Source organism: Mustela erminea, chromosome 4 (genome assembly GCF_009829155.1).
Source record: "Mustela erminea isolate mMusErm1 chromosome 4, mMusErm1.Pri, whole genome shotgun sequence".
NCBI classification, from domain to species: domain Eukaryota; kingdom Metazoa; phylum Chordata; class Mammalia; order Carnivora; family Mustelidae; genus Mustela; species Mustela erminea.
In genome coordinates, this window is record NC_045617.1 from 124,391,051 (window position 1) to 124,411,812 (window position 20,762).

The following is a 20,762-nucleotide window of genomic DNA, read 5'->3' on the forward strand; positions in this document are numbered from 1 at the left end:
GCTTTTCAAAAGTTGCAAGTTGACCTAGGGTGATGGTGGTCTAAAATCATATAGAAACCAGTGATCTGACGGTTTACCTGAAATTGCTAAGTACATAAACATGCTGGCAGCATCCAAGATGCTCTAGTGAAAACTTAGTGGGCAGGCACACAGGGAGTTAATTTTAGTATTAAGGCCATTTTGGAAAATTAAGTAAAATCGCAGGTCCTTTTAAATATTATTTCTATTCTGAACATTTATATCCCAGTTAAAATTTGCTTCCTACCAGACTAATGTTAAAACTATGTCATTTTAAAGTGAACTGAAGTCCAGAAGCAATTAAGCCTTTTGATACTTCGTGACCCCTCCCTTCAACTCTTTAGTGTTGCCCAAATTGAAATTTTAGGGGCGATGCACTGTCTTTCTGAGTAAACTCAATTCACCAGTTCAATAGATCCAAAAGTCTGTATGTATTTTAAACATACGGACAGAGAGTATTTGAGCCACAGTTTATAGCTAGCTTAAAGTATCTGAGCCATGCTTTTTCTTCTTCTTATTTTTAATGGTAGGATGTTCTCTAACCACCTAGGAGAGCAGGCTTTCAGCGACAGCTGCGATTCCAAGAGTGCCGCCATCCACCCACAATTCTACGATGTGGACAATTCCTCCGTTTTTGGTTACACGCTCTTCAAGTGAAGTCCCCTGCACTCCAGATTCCCGCTCCTGCACGCCCCCACTTCCCGTCCTAACCACATCGCAGTTGTTTAACTGTTATTATCAACCGGGCTCCCGTAGGACCTAGCGCTCAGGCGAGGTCCCCATTTCGCGCCTTCCCCTTGGCAGGAAACCTCCACACATTAGGGTCCCCGTAGCTGCGCACGCCCCACTCGAGGTGCGCTCGCCCTGCGCAACGCGAGGTGGATCGCAGGGGGCTCTAAGGCCCCAAGCCTGGCGGCAGCTCACACCCCTCAACACATGCTTCTTCTAGTCTTGGCCCCGGGATTCTCCCGCGGCGCCCCAGTCTCTGCTCACAGCGGCCCTCCACCCCCCTACCCGGCTCCAACCCGGCAGGCGCTTTCGTACCCGCCCAGCCCCGCCCCAGGCTCCGCCCCAGCGGGCTTTTACGCTTTATAAGTTCCTCTTTCCCACCTCCGATACTTAGTTTCACCAGTTGAACTTGGGACCCACTACTGCCCTCAGCTCCGAGTTGGGGGCGAGGTAAGGCTTGGGGTCGGGAAGGAGAACGGATGTGAGGCTGGCACTACAGAGAACCGGGAGCGCGAGACTCGAGGTCCCGGAGTCCATCTCGAGGGCAGCTCAGGGGCCCCCAGTTTAGGACCCGAGAGGGAGCATGCCTCTCGAAGGAGCCCCGATTCTCACTTCGTCTGCTTTGGGCCCCGGGACTTTTGTTTGGGCTCTGTTGAAGGCCACCTGGGACAATGCCCAAGCATTGCTCTCACCACTTTGTGGTTCGGCCCTGCCCAGACCCGGGGGAGACCAAGCGCTGGACGGAATGGGATAAAGAGGCTGTCAGGGCCCCAGGAGAGGCCAAGGCGGGGCCATTCAAAGGACCTACACAGCACTGCAGGCTTTCTTGAGGAAGGACAGCCTCTTACTCCAGAGGCTTCAATCCGGGGCTCCTTATTCTGCGGCCCTTAAGGGCTCAAACTTACCTTGGCCTCTGGCGCATTGCTCCCCGACTGGTGGTGGTGGAGGAGGAGCTCGGAATTTGGGCCACTTGGGGCCCTGCGCTCTGCTGCCTCAACCCGTGCCCTCTGAGAACCTCCTGGCTCCCTCTCTGCCTCCGCTCTCTCGCGCGGGCCTCCTGGGTCTGGCTGACACTCTGCGCGCCAGAATCTCCCGCTATTTGGCTGCGCTCCTTGCCTTGGACCGGGTCTCAGCCGCGAGTTGCTCCCAGTGCCCACTTAGTCCTTGCTAGCTGCTGAATGCTTGAGGATTCTCTTGGAGCAGAGAGTGCAGGTATGGAAGGAGAAAGCCCTGGCAGGAGGTGCTGGTGCTGAGCACCTGGAATGTCCATACAGCAGGCTTTCTTTCCCACGTGCGAGATTCTTGGCGCGCGGGGCCCACCAAAGGAGTGTGAATGGTGGAGTGGGCAAGAGTGGTAACTGAAAATGAAGGGAGAAATGGACTGGCAACGGTTTGGAAATAGGCAAAGAAGAGCGGGAATTGAGTGAGCACGGAAACGGTGCCAGAGGGGTGGCGGCTGGATTTCGCAGTGTGCGCAAAGACAAGACTTGTGTTGCCTGGGCAGGGTTTGGTCTGTGGGGTGTGTAACAAGAATGAAGAATCCAGAAGGTGGGGTAGCAGGATGAACTCCGCGGGAAGCACGCTTAGGAGACTGAGGACCGGGAATGCCAAGGGGATGAGACCGGGCCAACTGATAAGGTACTTTCTCTCAGGGGCCTTTGGTGACACCGACTTTTGCAGTGTGCTCCTAGCTATCTCGGAGACTCCAGGGCCTCCTGGTCGTTGTCAGAAGGTTTGAGAAGGTGCTCCGAGCGCTGTGCCTGGGTGGCTAACGGCTGGCCCTCCTCTCTGCCGCGCAGAGTGAGTGCAGGAGGCGGATCCTGGGCGCGTGAGGGCGACAGTCGGAGTGCGGGGCATGAACCTGGAGGGCGGCGGCCGAGGAGGAGAGTTCGGCATGAGCTCGGTGAGCTGCGGCAATGGGAAACTCCGCCAGTGGCTGATCGACCAGATCGACAGCGGCAAGTACCCAGGGCTAGTGTGGGAGAACGAGGAGAAGAGCATCTTCCGCATCCCCTGGAAGCACGCGGGAAAGCAAGACTACAACCGCGAGGAGGACGCCGCCCTCTTCAAGGTTACTAGCACGAGGGGAGCCCAGCCAAGGTGGGGGTGGTGGTGGTGGAGGGAAGGCCCCAGAGAGCCGAGTGGATCCCCAACCGAGACTCCGTGGCGATCCCAGTGGGCGCCTGGAGGTTCTTAGAGGAGAGGGGACCGCGCGGGAAGGACGGGATGGGATGAGACCCGCAGGGCGGGCGGTCCGGGAGCATCAGGTGGCAATCCGCAGAAGCTAGGAAAGAAGAAGAGAGTTTTCAACCTTTGCAGTGTTTTTAGAAACGGGGGTACCAATCCAGAACGTGTGGCATGAGCAGTACCAAGGGGGTCGGATGGCTCTAGCAGCAGGGAAATAAATGTCTGGCGGCTCAGCCCCCGGGAGAGCAGCGCTGACTTGAGGGTTCCTGTTTGCATTTATGTGGGTTCCTTTGCCTCCATCGGAGCCTCTTTCTGTACTGTCAACGTGTGTCTCTTTTTGTCTCCCTGTTTCTTTTCTGTGAGCACCGTTATGTGTGCTTGAGTCTGTCTCTGTTTTCCTGTCCATCTACTAGTCTGTCTTTCTCTGTTTCACAGTTTTTCTCTGCAGGTCTCTCTCTCTCTGGATTTTTTTTTTTTTTCTTTAGTTCCCTCTTTGTCAGTCTCTCTAACTTTCTAGCTCTCTTTGGTTCTTCCATATGTGTTTCTGTCTGATTCCCTCTTTCCAAGTCTTTAAACATTTTTCTCTAGGCGTGTGTGTGTGTGTGTGTGTGTGTGTGTGTGTGTGATGATAGTTTTCCCCTACAGCAGTTTACCCAATGAACTGTGCCTTAGGACCCAGCCCCACCACCTGCAGGCAGAACAGGCGCAGGGGACTTCCTCTGGAATTTGCTCTCAGAGTATCTGACCATTCAGATGTACTCAATGTATACCAGCTCATCCCTAGTTCCAGGGGAACTCACTTCAGACACTGTGAGGGGAGAGGGTGATTAGGGCCCCTTTCCAGGGACCCTCCACATCTCACCTACCTCTTTTAAATACATAGAGAATGCTCAAACCGTTTGTCTTCAATTCAGCAAAGAGTCCAAGGGGGAAAGTAGTTTACCTGGAGGAGACCTGTTGTATTTCTGTCCCATGTTTTGAGCAACAGTAGAAATCTGAGGCAACTAAGCATTGTTCTTTCCTTTAGAAATATTATGCTCGGGTTCTTTTTTTTTTTTTTTTTTTAAGACCTATATTTTAACTTTCTTCCCCCTCTTCTTTCCCACAAGGCTTGGGCACTATTTAAAGGAAAGTTTCGAGAAGGCATAGATAAGCCAGACCCTCCTACCTGGAAGACACGTTTGCGGTGTGCTTTGAACAAGAGCAATGACTTTGAGGAACTTGTGGAGAGGAGTCAGCTGGACATCTCAGACCCCTACAAAGTATACAGGATTGTTCCTGAGGGTGCAAAAAAAGGTAGGGCTTCCTGGATTGGGGTCACAGAATATAGGCAGCCTGACAATTTTCAGTTTTCAGGCCTTATTTCATTCTGAGGGTCTGTTTTTCTTTTTTTTTCTTTTATACCCTTCCTTCCTCCTGCCTCATGTTCAAGCCCAAGAGGCTCTTTGCCCAAGTTCTCAGGGTCATAAATTGAAATTCTTGTGGTATTGGTATAGGTTGATTTCTCAGATTCCAACTCTCTACCTGTGGGTGTATGCACATGCATGTGTGTGCATGTGTTTTTCAGTTAGTTCTATTGGTGTAAGATATGGTCCAAATTTTTCAAACAAAATATGGAAAACTTGTTCAGAGTTTTATCTTTACTTATCAGTGTTTCATGATTAACCATTCTGTAGAAAGGAAGGGTACATATATCCATATATTGTTATTATTTATAGTAATGAAAATGTCGTTATTGAGTGTACTCTGATAGGCTGGGAGCCTTATTGAAATTCAGATCCTCTCTTTCCAAGTTTCTGACCAGTGTGTCAGAGTAGAGCCCAAGAATCTGCATTTTAAGCAGTCCATACAGATGACTTCACTTGTGAAGCATCTTGCTGGTGGGGCCCTTTATATGACATTGTGTGCATTCACACACAACATTTCATCGCCTTCTCTACCTGTCTTATATAGGTCAGACCTTGTAGAAATCAGTTTAATAACCTGAACAAGTAATTGCCCATGGGAATTACTAAAAAAGTACCTTATTTGTCAACACCATTATGCATTCTAGGAATTAAACTCTCAGGTGTTTTCTAAGATTTCACTTTTAGTTATGACAGTTCCTTTTTTTTCACACTTTGCCATTTGTCTTTTGCCCAAACACATAGGAGCAAAGCAGCTCACCCTGGAGGACCCACAGATGACCATGAGCCACCCCTACACCATGACGACTCCTTATACCTCACTCCCAGCTCAGGTATGGTGGAGGACATAGGGCTTCTAGAAGGGAAGGCTGGGTATGGGTGAGGCCACATGAGCCAGCTAGAGCCACATGCCAGGAAAAATACACAAACAAAACTGCAGCACTTTGTTTTTGTTATTAGTCAGTCAGCCAACCCAAATCCCCAATCATTGGATGAATGTCTCACTTTCTGCCTGGTGTTACTATAGGTGTTTGTTTTAAGGAGTGGAGAAATGGATGTGTCTGCCTGTTAGCATGGACCTATGCTACTGATTCTGAAATCTGGGAAACAGATCTTTTGTGGAAGATGAAAATTTTGGAAGTAGTGCTTTATCATGTGAAACCACAGGGCAGCTGATGTCTTCAGACTTTTCTCATGTGAATTACAGCTCTGTTTTATTCACTTTGGTGGGTAGAAGAAAGCAAATTTTCCTGCAGTACTTTTGGTGCCAGGTTTAACCATATGATGAAGCTTTACACAAATCATTACTTTATAACACTGTCTTCATTGTGCTTTTTGATTCTTTATGGCTACTTTCCACCTAGTGTGATGAGCTATTCATTCCAAAGTCTTTTGAGATGGTAAAATTATTTGGGTCTCAGCCAAACTAGAGATTCTGTGAGGAGTCTGACTTTGAGAGAATCTGCCCCCTCCCCTTTCCCAGTGCCAAGCAACTGAACTTTGCCTTGCTGGTTGTCTTTCATCTCAGCTGTTCCCTCATATTCCTTTAGCAGGTTCATAACTACATGATGCCACCCCATGACCGAAGCTGGAGAGAATATGTCCCTGATCAGCCCCACCCAGAAATCCCATATCAATGTCCTGTGACGTTTGGATCCCGCAGCCACCACTGGCAAGGCCCGGCTTGTGAAAATGGTAAGGAGTGGTGGGGCACCTGGGTGGCTCAGGGGGTTAAAGCCTCTGCCTTCGGCTCAGGTCTTGATCCCAGGGTCCTGGGATCGAGCCCCGCATCGGGCTCTCTGCTCAGCGGGGAGCCTGCTTCCATTCCTCTCTCTCTGCCTGCCTGTCTGCCTACATGTAATCTCTGTCTGTCGAATAAATAAATAAAAATCTTTAAAAAAAAAAAAAAAGAAAGAAAATGGTAAGGAGTGGAAGAGATTATGCTGAGTAAAATAATCAAGCAGAGAGAGTCAATTATCATATGGTTTCACTTACCTGTGGAGCATAAGGAATAACATGGAGGACATGGGGAGAAGGAGAGGACAAGTGAGTTGGGGGAAGTTGGACGGGGAGACTGTGGACTCTGAGAAACAAACTGAGGGTTTTGGAGGGGATGGGGTGAGGGGTTAGGTGAGCCTGGTAATAGGTATTAAGGAGGGCGCGTATTGCATGGAGCACTGGGTGTGGTGCATAAACAATGAATCTTGGAACACTAAAAAAATTAAATTAAATTAAATTTTAAAAAGAAAGGAAAAAAAAAAAAGAAAATGGTAAGGAGTTTGCTGGGGCTGGTTTTTAGGCCTGTGGCTCACCCAACAGAACAAACCTGGCCAAAGGGCCCTGATCTCTCGTGATCTGTCCTCCTCAGAGCTGCTAGGAAAGACCTTATGTACAGTGAAGGAGAGAGTTAAAGTCCTCAGGGGAAGGACTCCAATGTTTACTGACACCTGGCCTACTTGTGCCAGGACCTATGCTGGGAACTGCCTTACATGAGATCTTATTTAAACATCACAGAAAAAGGCACCTGGGTGGCTCAGACCGTTAAGTGTCTGCCTTTGGCTCAGGTTATGCTTCCCAGGAACCACCAGGGATCCCCCAGGGTCCTGGGATTGAGAATCAGGCTCCCTGCTCAGTGGCGAGTCTGCTTCTCCCCATCCCTCTGCAACCCATCCCCCCACTCATGTGCTCTCTCTGTCTCAAGTAAATGAATTAAAATCTTTAAAAAAAATAAAAAATAAACATCACAGAAAAAAAATAAAGGGGTCACTAATCTCAAAATAGGTAAATAAATAAAAATAATAAACATCACAGAGATCCATCCCAGGCAGCTAAAAACTGCCCCCCCCCCCACTTTTAAGGGAAATTCACAGAATGTAAGTAATGCTGAAAGTTATCCAGTGTAAGTGAGGGGCTGGAGTTCAACCTCAGATCTATTTCATTTAAGACAGAGGGTCTCAGATGTCAAACTAGTTGGCCATATTTTTTTTAATTATCGGTTTGATAGGTTAATATTTTTCATTTCCCTGAATAATCTTTGACAAAAAGTTACAGATTTTGTCAGTCTTCCCTCCTGGATTGTCTCTTAATGTCGACAGGGCCAGTAATCTCACTGGTCTGTTTCTTTCTATACATCTGCAAAATGGGCATACATAGCTGTGCCCAAGCCTTTCCTCTATTGGGACGTCAGCAAATTATTGAGCTAATGTATTCTCTTAAACAGTAGTGTGCCCAGCGGGCACCTGGTTGTCTTAGTTGGTAGAGGATGCCACTCTTGATCTTGGGGTCGTGAGTCTGAGCCCCACATGGGGGTAGAGTTTACTTTAAAAAAATAGTGTGCCTATCATAGTTATTTTTGGGATTAGAAGTGATAGTAAGAATGGAATGAATAAATACTAAGAAAAGAAAACAGTCACCATAAGGTGACTAGTGCTGGTGTTGGGGTCCAAAGAACTTTGTTCACTCTGGATTAGATGTGGTCCCATGCTCATAGAGTTTCCCAGACATCAAAATGAGATCACTCAGTGGAAGCATTAATTAGCTAAGTGCAGAGAAGACTTCACACAGTGTATCGAATACAGGAAAACACAAACTTCTAGGACTTTTGAGTTAGATATTTATATAGATACCCTGAGATGGGTCAAGACTCAGATCCTTCAGTATTTGTAGGAATATTTGGCTCTTCACTATTTGGTCAGTTCCTGTTTTTTTAATCATGTTCAGGTCACTTTTGGCTTTAGGGGATTGATGAAGTATACTATCATTTAAAATTTGTTTTTAGTGGCATGTTTACAAAAAAGCTCAGAATTTGATTTTATTAGCTTTTCAAGAGTGATTTGCAGCAAAGGTTGCTTTCCATTCCATCGTGGAGGAGTTAGCTAACATTAAACTGGTGTTTCTGAAATTCAGACTTGAGTCTAATGCATTAGGCTATATGGAACTAAAACTTATTAACAAGGCCTTGCCTCAAACTGTACAAAAATATGGAATATGTAGATATATTTTGAAGCATAGTTGGCATTAAATGAAGAATCACCAAAATTTTGTTCTATCACATATTCTTTCTCTATTACTGTTGTAATAACTGTGATACACAGCTATTATGCTGCCAAGACCTATGGTTCAATTTTCTTCCTGAAGCCAGAAATAGAAAGCTAAATAAATGTGTAGTAAACAATTTGTAAGTTTTTAATTGGACTCTTTGGCATCAGAACTCAGTAGACCTGAGCTCTACTGTGAACTTGCAGTGTGAACAAGGATGACTCTCTCTGAGCCTAAGTTATCCTGTTTATCAGATAACATAGAGGGATGTTGCTCAAAGGGTACAAACTTCCAATTAAAGATGAATAAGTTCTGGAGATCTAAACACAACATGGTGACTATAGTTAGCAATTCTCTATTGTGTTTAAAACTGCTAAGAGAGTAGATCTAAATATTCCCACTATATAGCGCTAGCGTGCACGTGCGCGCGCGTGCGCACACACACACACACACACACACACACACACACAATGGTAATTATGTGAAGTGATTAAGCTGTTAATCAGCTTAACAGCTGATTTTAAAAAAAGAAACTTAAAAAAGAAGAAAATTATTGAGGGACTATTCCAAGTTTCCATCCAAAGCTCCTTCTTCTTTCAATCTTGTTATTTATGATTGGACTTCAACTTGTCTTTGTCACTTGAGAATGTCACTGGTCAGTTCTAGAGGGCACTTGGCTCCTCCCTCCCAGGGTTGGTGCACCCCCAGGGAGAGGAGACCTTCCTATGCGTCGTGGGACTGACTCTGTTTAGACATCATCTGATTCTTATTTACAAATGCAGGTTGCCAGGTGACAGGAACCTTTTATGCTTGTGCCCCGCCTGAGTCCCAGGCCCCTGGAATCCCCATAGAGCCAAGCATAAGGTCTGCTGAAGCCTTGGCGCTCTCAGGTGAGTGCAGTGTTCCCTTCCAGAGGCCCCCTGCAGGAGGCTGGCTTCTGCTATGGATCAGCCCTCACCTTTGGGTATATTTGACTGGGGAGGGGAGTATTCCTGAGCATAGACCGTGCACATTGGTTTTCTTCCATCTGGGGACTAGAGAGGGTATGAACATAATCTGACTCTCAACTTCCATCAATGAGGAACATCATTAGAAAATTTAGCACTAGGAAGCTAGCTTTTGATTCTGATGCCAATTCTAAATGCTGATTTGAACTGAGTCATTTTAAGGTTTCCACTGACATTTATCTGAATTTCCAAGACTGTGAACACCTCAGATTTATATACCAGGGATCCACCCCCCTTCAGCCAACATCCTCACAATGTAGCATAATTTCTTAGAAGAATATACAAAGGTTTCTCATTTTAAAAAGTTGATAATCCTTCCAGGTTTAGCTACAAATAGTTCTTCCTCTCTGGCATCCTGGGAACATGAGTTCTGACTCCTTTCTCTTTATTACATTCATATGCCTAAAAGTTGTGAGCCTTGCAGTCATTCTTCCTCTAAAATTCGATAGGTTTTGCAAAAAATTAGATTAGAGCTGATTTTTAAAGATTCATTTCTAAAAGAATCTCTGCAAGCTCAAAGATCTTACCTGTTTTAAGGAAGGCACCTCAAGGTTTACTAAGCATATGTGGTGTGTATATAGTTATTTTTTAGATAGTATTTTGAGTTGTTTTAAAATGAGATTTGTAATTACATTAAAAATGAAGACCTTAAGTTAGCCTCAGAATTCTCACCTTTCCCCTTGGGCTTTTTAAAAATCAATGATAGAAAAGTATGAAGTAAATTCTGAAGGTTTCAGAAAGTTGTGGGCACCTTTCTTGCTTCCAGGTTCTTTTCAGTTCTGAAGTTCTGAATGAGGCTGCTGCTTTCTTCTTAGATGCTCCTAAATGATGGAGGGGAGATATTTTTAAATGGAAATCTCGTGCTTAATTTTAGAAACTTTCTAACCCTTCTCTTAAGCACTGAAGACCTATGTGGGTGCCTGGAAAGTAGGAAATAAATAGCTATTTATGTTACTGTGACCTCATGATTTCTGATGACATTAAATGAAATGAAACCTGCCCTATAAGTCACCTCAAATGGCCAACACTCACTGTCATCAAAGTATACTGTCTGTGCTCGCTCTCCACTAGTGTGTTTACAGCAGCAGAAACTGAAGTGGAGAATTGAGATAGTGATGTGGATTAAGTCTCAAAACCATTGAGGAGTTTTGTGGGTTTCTTTTTTTGGTGTGCATAATGCAAATTAATTATGGACCTTGAGCATATTTGTTGGAGAACTGTAATTCCCATTTATTTTTAAATCCCATACAGTTATGGATGGGTAGCTATTGCCTATACATGAAGCCCTTTTGCATTTCAGTTAAGGGACTGACAGTTAAGGGACATTTTGCAGACCTAGCTTTGTTGTCCTTTCAGTTTGTGGGTCCTATTCTGAAGAAAAATTTCATAAGTGAACTCATCAAGTTAAATGTTTTAAAAAGCACAGTTATTTTCAAGGCAGATTTTGAAAGCCTAGTGGGACTTTAGCCTTAGAACATTTTTTTCATTGATTCTTTTCTTTCCACATGAATTAATTTTATTACACAAGTAGTACATACATACACAGCATAGAAACTAATGTGACAATCAGAAAAGAAAAGGTGGAGAATAAAACATCATATTCCTACCACACAGAAATCACCACTGTGCACTTATATGTATAATTTTTTTTATGTAAGTGACATCATATTGATATTTTAGGGTAGTTTCTTAGGTGAGCATTTTTGTTAATTTTTTGAAACATCATTATATTCTTTTAACTAATAGAAATTAGACTTAGGGTTTACTTCCTCCAAAATCAAAACTGATTGCCATACTTAAAGATGAATTTTGTTCAGTGGTACATGACTTATTATTTTAGACATAATTTTGTCATCACCACTATCATCATCACCAAAACAATGATGCAGAAAGTTCTTAACCAGTGGTGCTCTCTAATATGCGTCAAATATATTGTGCAGAAAATTAATGTAAGGTGTGATCCCCCTCCACAAAAAAAATGTATGGTCACACAAATGTGGAAAATGCTGAGTTAGACAACATTAAATAAATTTCTTTCAGGATTTCCTTAATATCTTTTACTGTTTGTGACTCCCAGAGGGAGATGGGGGTGTGCAGCATTTCCTACACTTCCTTGACCCTGGAACTTTCTGCTTTTAATGGAGTATCTTGGGACACCAGTGTCCCATCAAATACACATGCTCTGGTTGAATAGCTTGGCATCCTGATGTATATCTAATGCTCCTTGGTCCCTTAGCACTGACCTTGAAATCTCTGTGTTTACAGACTGTCGACTCCACATTTGTTTGTACTACCGGGAGATCCTGGTGAAAGAGCTGACCACATCTAGCCCAGAAGGCTGTCGGATCTCCCATGGGCATACCTACGATGCCAGTAACCTGGACCAGGTCCTTTTCCCCTACCCAGAAGACAATGGCCAGAGGAAAAACATCGAGAAACTTCTGAGCCACCTGGAAAGGGGTGTGGTCCTCTGGATGGCCCCCGACGGTCTGTATGCCAAAAGACTGTGCCAGAGCAGGATCTACTGGGATGGGCCTCTGGCACTCTGCAGTGACCGACCCAATAAACTGGAGAGGGACCAGACTTGCAAGCTCTTTGACACACAGCAGTTTTTAGCAGGTAATGCACCAAATGTTCTATTAGAAAGGAGCATCCCACACCTGTGAGCCTAAGAGACAGAATGGAGGGGGTGACACTGTGCCTGCCACATGGTCCAAACAGAAGGTCACTCCCATTCCAGACAGAGGTCTTCCTTCTATTAACCCCTGAGCTGACCTGGCATGATCTGAGAATAGGTTTCTTGTTTGTTCATCTCTCACCTCTGCCTCTGCCACCTGGTCCTCTCCATCAACAAAGGGGTGTGAAGAGGAGAGAGATTGGTCAAGGGGATTGTGGTTCAGGCTGATATCTTGAAATTTGGTATTCAACAAATAGTCACAGACTGAAAAGGTTCACACTTTATTGGCAGTATGATCTCAGCAAACATGGCTGCTGATAGTTCAGCTTTTTTAGGGTTCCTAGGAAAATCATAAAGGTTAGAAGTGTATTGTTAACTTTCTTGGTTATGTGATGTGTTACCCCTATGCATATGCCCTCCAGCAAGTGGGACTAAGTATAGAGTGTGTGGAACCGATTTTGCAAAGGGGAAATTTTTGAGAAAACTCTGAGTTATCTCTATGATATGTTTCAAATAATATTTTCTAAAACCAGTAAGTTTTGTTTATTTAGTTTTGATTTCATGACAGTTAAATTAGCCCCAGACTGGCTTTTATGAAACCATGGCCACAGTATTGTTGCAGCTTCATCCAGAATATTAATTTAACTATCTATATTGATGATGCCTCTTTGGAGGGAGAAAGATATTCTGTCGGCTAACTGCCGACTCTTTCTGTCCCTTACTCTGTACCTTATCCTGAAGCTATTCTTTATAAGTGCCCCTTCAATAACACCCTGTGTTTTTGGGTTTTCATGTGCCTCTCCTTTCCCTGAATATGCTTCCTGATTCAGTTTATTTAAAATAAAAATATGAAGCATCTATGTGCTTTGACATTGTTGACATTTGCTTAGCCTTTTGGGTTTAAGTTGCCCAAATTCATGTAGGCACACCCAAATTCTCTTTTGATGCCCCCAAACAAATATGTCCCTACATGACTAACCCTTGACTAAGATGTATAACAAGAGGAAGAGGGAGAACTGAGCCTCTGGTTCCCCAAGGCAGCACCAGGGTGAGAAAGGCAATTGGGCCTGAACACCCCTTTCTCCCTCTGAGCTGCAAAACTGCCTCCAAATCTGTGCCACGACTGTTTTGTCCATCCTGGGGTCCAGTATGGAGTCATGGTAGGAACCCAAGGAAGAGTCTCAGGAGCTACTGAGGGACATCTTGTCTGCACCTCTTAAGTATGCAAAAGGGTCTGAAAGAGTCAATGCGGTGGGGGGCGGTGGGGCTTGGTTGGATCAGCTCACAGGCTGTGAATCTTGGTCTCTTTGGATTCAGAGCCACAGGGCTAGGGCTTTAGTTAAGATATCCAAGAGGAATGACACTTGCTTCTGTGAGTTTATCTCACCGTGTATGTTTTAGGAAGTTCAAATCCTACCATTCTAAGTAGGCTATAAGTACACTTTTGAGTCACAGTCACTGAGAGCTGGGTACAAGCAAGAAGCAGAAAGGCCTGATGCACAAGCTGTGAACATCTGTATGTTGTGAATTCACTTGCCTAGAATTTAATATTTATCTTTGAGCAAGAGTGTTTTTTTTCTTCCTCTGTAACCATGCGCTGTGCTTTTTGCTCATTGCCACCTCTTACCTTGAAGTATTCAAGAACTTAAAAATTGCTGCTGTGTAGACCAGCTTCTGCATAATCAAGGATTCCCACAGAATGTTCTTATGTTATCAAGCATTTAAGACATGACTTTTTTGGAGAATTGTGCCAACTCGCCACTCTGATTAGCTTGTGTAGGTGTAGTCTCAGACCTCAGTAGTGTGAATGCCTTTTACACATTCTGACTAAGTCAGTTAGGTTTGATTTGAATTCTGGAAGGAAAAAAAAAGAAGCAGGAAGTCAAACAGTCCAGTGAGTTAGTTAGAAACTTTTCTTCGGTTGAAGAGAACAGTGAAGATCTTTGATATCTCCCCATTCAGGATTTGCAAACTACTAGGGACAGCCCCTAAAGGCAAAGCCCAAGGGTGCATATCTGATCAAGATGCATGTGCACACTGTTCTGCAGAAGTTGTAGCAACAACCATGTGTGTTTCTCTTGGGGACACGGCATTTAACTCTGGTGGAAAGGAAAGAAATAGGAGCAGCTAAGGGGCTTAAGAGTCATCTTGAATATGGGCAAAGCAACATGGATCAATGTCAGGGGATCAATGCATATCTGTCTTTCCAACAGTTTGTTCTGCATCCTTAGAGTAGGAGTGGTGTCTTCAGGATATACATATACACAAAAGTGGGGCCCTTAGTGTCTCATCACCACATTTTTCTTTTCAAATCTGTCCCAGAAGATGGGCAAGAAGTCAGCTCAAAGTCCCAGAGTTTAAGCCTAGTGCTAAGGAGGAGACAGCTGCCCATCACTGGTGCTCGGTCCCCAGGATAACAGTAAAGCATTTTTAGAGATGCCTGAATCATGGAGAGGTCCTGAGTAGTATAGATATTGGATTATGAGGGCTCAGCAGTTTTGGGATGACATTTTTGAATAATCAAAAAATTTTATTTTTTAAATAAATACAATTTCTCCTTTGTATAAATTATTTTGCCTCAACATGGCTACATTTCTTTTCCTTTTTCTTCATCCTTCACTCCTTTCTGCTACCCTTTGCACTCTCATGGGTCCAGTGCTGCAAATGAAGGTTTCTTAATCTGCAGGCCATATTTCCCTTAAAGATTCAAGTGAGGGGCTCCTGGGTGGCTCAGTTGTTTAAGCATCTGCCTTCAATTTGGGTCTCAGGATTGAGCCCTGTGTCAGCCTCCTTGCTTAGCGGGGAGCCTGCTTCTCCTTCTCTTTCTCCCTGCTTGAGCTTTCTCTCTCATTCTCACTCTCTCTCAAATAAATACATAAAATTTAAGGAAAAAAAAAAGAATCAAGTGAAACCTGGAGCTCTCTCAGGAAAAGCATACCTATGAACACGTACATGCAATTCCATATCTGGGGTCTATAAATTATGAACCCAACTGAGAGAAATAAAAAATACTCACTCCTATTTTAGTTTTGCTTCCTCTTTAACCTGGCATGTTCAGTGATGGTTTCTGATCAGTTTTTTTGTTTGTTTGTGGTTTGTTTTTTTTTTTTTTCTGGGGCTTCTCCAGAGTTGCAAGCTTTCGCTCACCATGGCCGTCCCCTGCCAAGATTCCAGGTAACTCTGTGCTTCGGAGAAGAGTTTCCAGATCCTCAGAGGCAAAGGAAGCTCATCACTGCTCACGTGGGTATTTAGTCACATTCAAATGATTAGCTTTCCCTGTTTTTCAACAACGGCAGTGTCCCAGTTAGAAAAGTCTCAAATGAAAACTATATGTCAAGTGACAGGAAAATTGTGAGGGAAAAAGCATGGCCCAGGGAATGGTGCAGGAAGCACAGCCCAGGGAACCACATGTTTTTCCCAGTCCTAGAGGTTTACTCATCACAAACCTGCAATCATGGGTTTCCTTCTTCCGATCTTGTGTATCAATCAAGATATTGTCCTATTCCCATTTTATGAGGATTTAAAAGGATGGGCGATAAAAAGTTTCCCTTTAAAATTCTCCATGTTTAATATTGTTTTTAAAATGCTGTCTAGCTGATCTTTACTTGATGGAGAAACTTTTCCCAAATGGAAAGCTGTCCATTGACTTACATATTTTGCAGTCCCCTCCAATTTTTTCCAAATCCTCTTTTATTTCTGGATTTTTAGAAATTATTTAACTAATGGAAACCAGGAATCCTATGTTATTTGGAGGAGGCTAACTCTGTCAATGAATTTAAGTAGATCAGTGTTCTCTAGCAGAGTTTATAATAGGGTCATTTGGAATAAATTTGTCATTAAAAACAGAGTTTTGGATACACAAGATTTTGAATTTGAAAACTTTACCTTGCTACATACCTTCAAGAATTATTAATGAGCCCAGACAATAAGCAGTAACAGATAAAATATATATATATACACCCAATAATAGAAACATTCAGGCCATATTTTAGTTCCCATAATGTTTTTTTATTGACAACTGAAATAAAACACTATCTAATTTTAAACACACAGTACCCCCTCTTGATTGTAAAATCAAAACCAACCAACCAATAAAAATATAGTCCTGTAGACTTTAGAGCTTTTTCATGAATTATCTCTAGTAATTAATATAATAATTGATATCTTATTAACAGCTAGGGTTATTAAATGACTAAGTAAACTTGGTATTGATAATGTTTCAAAACCTGGTGAAAACCTCCTGCATCAGTCTGATTTTAAGGGTTTGCTGGGTGCTCTAGCCCTCCACTGGGTTAGGCAGCTATGTGTTCCTGCAGCAAGTGTCCCTGGAATTAGTTGTCTGGGATGGAAAAGAAAAGTGGGTATGTGTACACCCAAGAGTTCCTATTTCTTTTTATTATGGATTTAATTCATTTCAAGTATTTCATATGAATTATGCTTGAAGTTTTTATATATCAAATAACAGCGGCTCAATTTAATAGCAGAATTGATTAACAAAGTATTCAATTTTCTTAGATGCTGTAAATTAAGGAAAATTCTGAAAGCTGAATTGTTTTAGTGAATATGAACACATAAATCACCAAACTGGAAGAATTAACATCTTTCCCCATAATAACAGTGTTTTGTTTGTATAGATTTTGCTCCTTTCTTTTTTCCTTTATCTTATGCAGATTATCTAGGTCATCCAAGAATTGTAACTTGTTCAGGATTTATACCCTCATCCTTATCAAACTGTGGTTATGGAAAAATTTATTGGCCTAAATTATTCTGAGTTACCTCAAACTTCATTAATCACCTCAAACTTCCTTTTAATTTTGTCATTTTACCTGCTTTGCTCATGCTTAGTTAGACATAAGTTTTAAGCAAAGCAAAGTTGAAAGCACCACCTTTGACTAACTGGAGTAAAAACTCAGAATTAAGTAGGTCTATTTCTAGGTTATGGTGTATGTAAGGGTTAACAAAATATTACTTCTTCAGAATGTTTTGATTTGTGTAGCACCTAATTTTGGATTTAACTTTACCTTATCTTTAGATACTGAGTTATTTAATGATGAGCCAATTACAGGATGTTAAAAAGAATATTTCAATAATATTTTTTTAAAATCTCTTATTAAAGGTCGAACCTCTACTAGCCAGACAACTATATTATTTTGCTCAGCAAAACAGTGGACATTTCCTAAGGGGCTATGATTTACCTGAACACATTAACAGTCCAGAGGATTATCACAGATCTATTCGCCACTCGTCCATTCAAGAATGAAAATGTCAAGACAAGTGATTTTGTTTCATTGTAAATATCTGACTTTGACAGGAAAAGCTGATTGAAATCCCTCTTTTTCTTTTGAGAAACTTGGAAATTGGGGCTTCAATTCAACACTTGAGGAGAACTTCAGCAAGAATGGGTGTAAAAAGGCCTGCTCCATCTAATTGACAGATGAGTTTATGCAAAAAGGAAGAACGGTTTTCAGGGTCTTCCGTAGACTGCCATCTTTGATGATTACTGTGAAAATTGACCAAAGGGTGTGTTTACATTTACTTAAATGTTATCTTTAATTTGATGTGGATTATTTTTTGCTTGAAAACTGAGAAAACTTGTGTTTCAGTATTGACCACTAACTAGATGGATAAAAGCACGTAAGTGTTGTCCTATTTCTCAGGGAAATAATATCTAAATTTGAAGTGACTCTGCCCACAAAAGAAATGTATTAATGCACATAGAAGATGTTGCTTTTGTAGAAAATGCTTGCTGTTAGAAAGAGAATCTTTGACTGAGGTGGCCTCAGTCAGTGCCTCCAGCTTTAGGGTGGCTGATCATCCGCCCCTGGCCTGGGTCTCACCGGAGCATGGACTTCCCTGCCCTGTCTCTCACTGCCCCCCATTTGCTGTCTCTCCTTGGGTGACCCTGGAGCCAGTTGTATTTTCTGGAACCAAAAAGCATTAGGGTTACCCTTGATTGGTGTATTTTTGTCAGTTCTACAATCTTGTAATGACTGCTTAAGATATTTTTTGTTTTTCTTTTTGTTTCTCATTCTGTAGAAAATATTGCTAAAGATTTTTTCTTTAGAAAAAAAAAAAGATCAACAATCCAAGTACTAAAGATATATTTCTGAAACTCGGTGACATTTCCCCTCTTACCCTGTTTGTTTTGTTTGGCTATCAGTTAGTTATCCATGACAACACTAAAGAGGAGGAGCCGATGCTTTTCAATTTGGTGAACTCTGTTAGGAAAGATGATGACAGGATTTCACTGATTGCATAACTGCAGACTCAGTGCGCTGTTTTTGCTTATTTTGTATATTATATGCTTCCTCATGCCAATATGGTTTGACAGGACCTTGAAATTACTGGGCTTTTTCCAAATACATCTTTTTATAGAATCACTAAGATCTCCACATGCTTAAGTAAATCCGATCACTTCCTTGTTGATTGTTTTGGAAAAGTACAGATGTTGAGACTGATGCTGGCAACTGATATTTTTATCATACTACAAAAAAAAACTGCTATTAGTTTCAGGCACAGCAAAAGACTTAGTAGTTCTCAAATATATGCCACTCTTCTTCTAATCTATATTTTTAAATTCATTCAACAAATAGTATCCCTTGCATTAGACAGATTATATTTAGCCTTTATCCAGTTTAGTAAGCAATTAAGCATGGAAATGTCATTTTTTTAACTTTTAAAAGGAGGGTTTTTTTTCCCAAAGATTTAATTTATTTACTTGAGAGAGAGAGAGTGCGCGCGCAAATGAGAGAGAGAGAGAGCATGAGCAGGGAGGAGGGGCAGAGGGAAAAGGAGAAGCAGGCTCCCTGCTGAGCAGGGAGTCCAATGTGGGACTGATCCCAGGACCCCAGGATCATGACCTGAGCCCAAGGCAGATGCTTAACCAACTGAGCCACCCAGGCACCCCAAAGATTTTTTCATAACATAATACATATTAACTACAGAAAATGTAAATATAGACAGGCAAAAATGAAGAAACATCCTCTTTCTTTTTCCCAGCCCAAATCCTGCTCCCTTAAAATATCCACAAGAACAGTTTGACTTATTCTTCCAATACACTTCACTTCTCTATAGATATACATCAGCTCAAAAAACCTTATAGGATCACCTTGCAACCCTTTTATGCAGTGCTCTCTTAACCTAACAACACAGATTTACCTCACTCTTTTTAGAGGCATTTTCATTACAGAATTCCACCACCATGCAGTCCATAGCACAGTTTAAGGAATTTCATCAGCAGCTAAAAGGGAATACACATGGACAGCAGATTATATTTTATGAATTGCAGTAATTTATACATCTTATAGATGCAAAGTATTTTAGGATATATTATCCTAAGGGGGAATTGAAAACAAAATTAGGAACAACTGTGACACAGGCCCCAGTGTATGTGGCCCTCTTCCCTGGAGAATATTTAACCCCATACCAGTGCTTCAGAGAAGTTCTCTGGTGTCATTCCCAGGGGTGCTGTGTCTTCTGAATTCTCAAAGTAGATGATTTGATGCTTGATTTCTATTGTTGCGAATTCTTTTCTTCTTTCTTTCTTAATATTAATCTGCTTTAACACTGGAGTTATATTTTCTGGAAAATAGTCTTGACTTGGGCCACTTTCCACTTTCTCTTCTTTAGTCCCATCTACTTTGACTTTTTTTTTTTTTTAATTTGGAGAAATCCAGACTGTGTGCTAATGAATGAATTATTAAATAATCAGGGTAAAGAATCCTGACAGCTGTCTCAGGACTTTGAAAATGAATGATTGCCTCATTCCTTAACTTGATAAAGTAGAATTTAGCTTGTAGTAATGGAAGATACTATAGAGGACTTTAGGCATTTATTATGCTAAAAACCTTCAGATGACAAGGTTAAAAAATGTTTAAGTCTCACAGGTGCATGTTCTAATGTTTTATTTCTTGTTCTGTGTATTTAATAAACAGTGGGCAGTAGTTGATGTCTTCTGGAACACTGTAAAAACCAGGGTGACCAACCCATTTCAAACCCAAACCTTGGAACCCCCTCAGTTCCGGGCAAAACCGGAGTGTTTGGAGCCCTATTGAGAGCCCAGCAAGACTGTTGCCTTTAAGCTAGGAAGACTCTGCTCCACTGGGACATATAGTTTAAAATTCTGCATGGAATGAACAACACGACAACATGGTTATCACCAAAGCACAGATATGCCAGGTTTGTGTTTATAAAAAGGCACACACTGGGCTAGGGTATGAGCAAGGTTTTCTTTGCATGTCACTATGTGTAGGAGTCTTGGTGCAGAGTCTGGCATGGGCTTTTGCCTGAGAGGGAAACAACAGGTGCACATGCATCCCAAGAGAAGCCTTGCTCCTGTGTTGGCTATACCAGTGACCATCAAATTTTTTTTCATATATATATATATATATATATATATATATATATATATATATGTTTTTTTGTTTGTTTGTTTGTTTGTTTGTTTGTTTTTTGCCAAACCACTTTTCATTCCTCTTTGATCACATTTCCCCTTTCTCCACAGGTACATGTTTTTCTAGAAGTGGTGAGCTTCTTTAAAGTCTATATTTTTACTATATACCCCTAGTTTATAGTGGACAGGCATCTATTCAAATGTTGTATTAGGGCTATCCTGCCATATGCATTGTTCTGCAACTTACTTTTCTCATAGCTCCATCTTTGAGATTGATCCATGTCAATGTAGGTGGATCTCATCCATCT

General features: G+C 42.2%; 1 protein-coding gene across 6 annotated transcripts; it reads left to right on the forward strand.

Moving 5' to 3' along the window:
- The first annotated feature begins 1,098 nt into the window (after nucleotides 1-1,098).
- Nucleotides 1,099-20,485, forward strand: IRF4 (interferon regulatory factor 4). Of its 6 annotated transcripts, XR_004285151.1 has the most exons (10): nucleotides 1,099-1,197; nucleotides 2,547-2,818; nucleotides 4,044-4,230; nucleotides 5,085-5,173; nucleotides 5,891-6,035; nucleotides 9,161-9,268; nucleotides 11,651-12,004; nucleotides 15,190-15,302; nucleotides 17,179-17,582; nucleotides 19,997-20,485. XR_004285151.1 is itself a non-coding variant. In XM_032340927.1 (9 exons), exons 2-9 carry the CDS (start codon nucleotides 2,603-2,605, stop codon nucleotides 17,320-17,322), a joined length of 1,356 nt encoding a protein of 451 aa, XP_032196818.1. In that variant the 5' UTR covers nucleotides 1,099-1,197; nucleotides 2,547-2,602; the 3' UTR covers nucleotides 17,323-18,792. The 6 variants fall into 6 exon arrangements, 5 of the variants coding, with proteins under 5 accessions (XP_032196818.1, XP_032196821.1, XP_032196822.1 ...); XM_032340927.1 differs by lacking the exon at nucleotides 19,997-20,485 and having other exon boundaries at nucleotides 17,179-18,792; XM_032340930.1 differs by lacking the exon at nucleotides 19,997-20,485 and having other exon boundaries at nucleotides 5,894-6,035; nucleotides 17,179-18,792.
- The last annotated feature ends 277 nt before the right edge of the window (nucleotides 20,486-20,762 follow it).

Coding starts and splice junctions, on each gene's coding strand:
- IRF4 (XM_032340927.1), top strand. CDS start 2,603: ATGAACCTGGAGGGCGGCGGCCGAGGAGGAGAGTTCGGCATGAGCTCG. Junction 5,174..5,890: donor ATACCTCACTCCCAGCTCAG/GTATGGTGGAGG, acceptor ATATTCCTTTAG/CAGGTTCATAACTACATGAT. Junction 6,036..9,160: donor AGGCCCGGCTTGTGAAAATG/GTAAGGAGTGGT, acceptor TTACAAATGCAG/GTTGCCAGGTGACAGGAACC.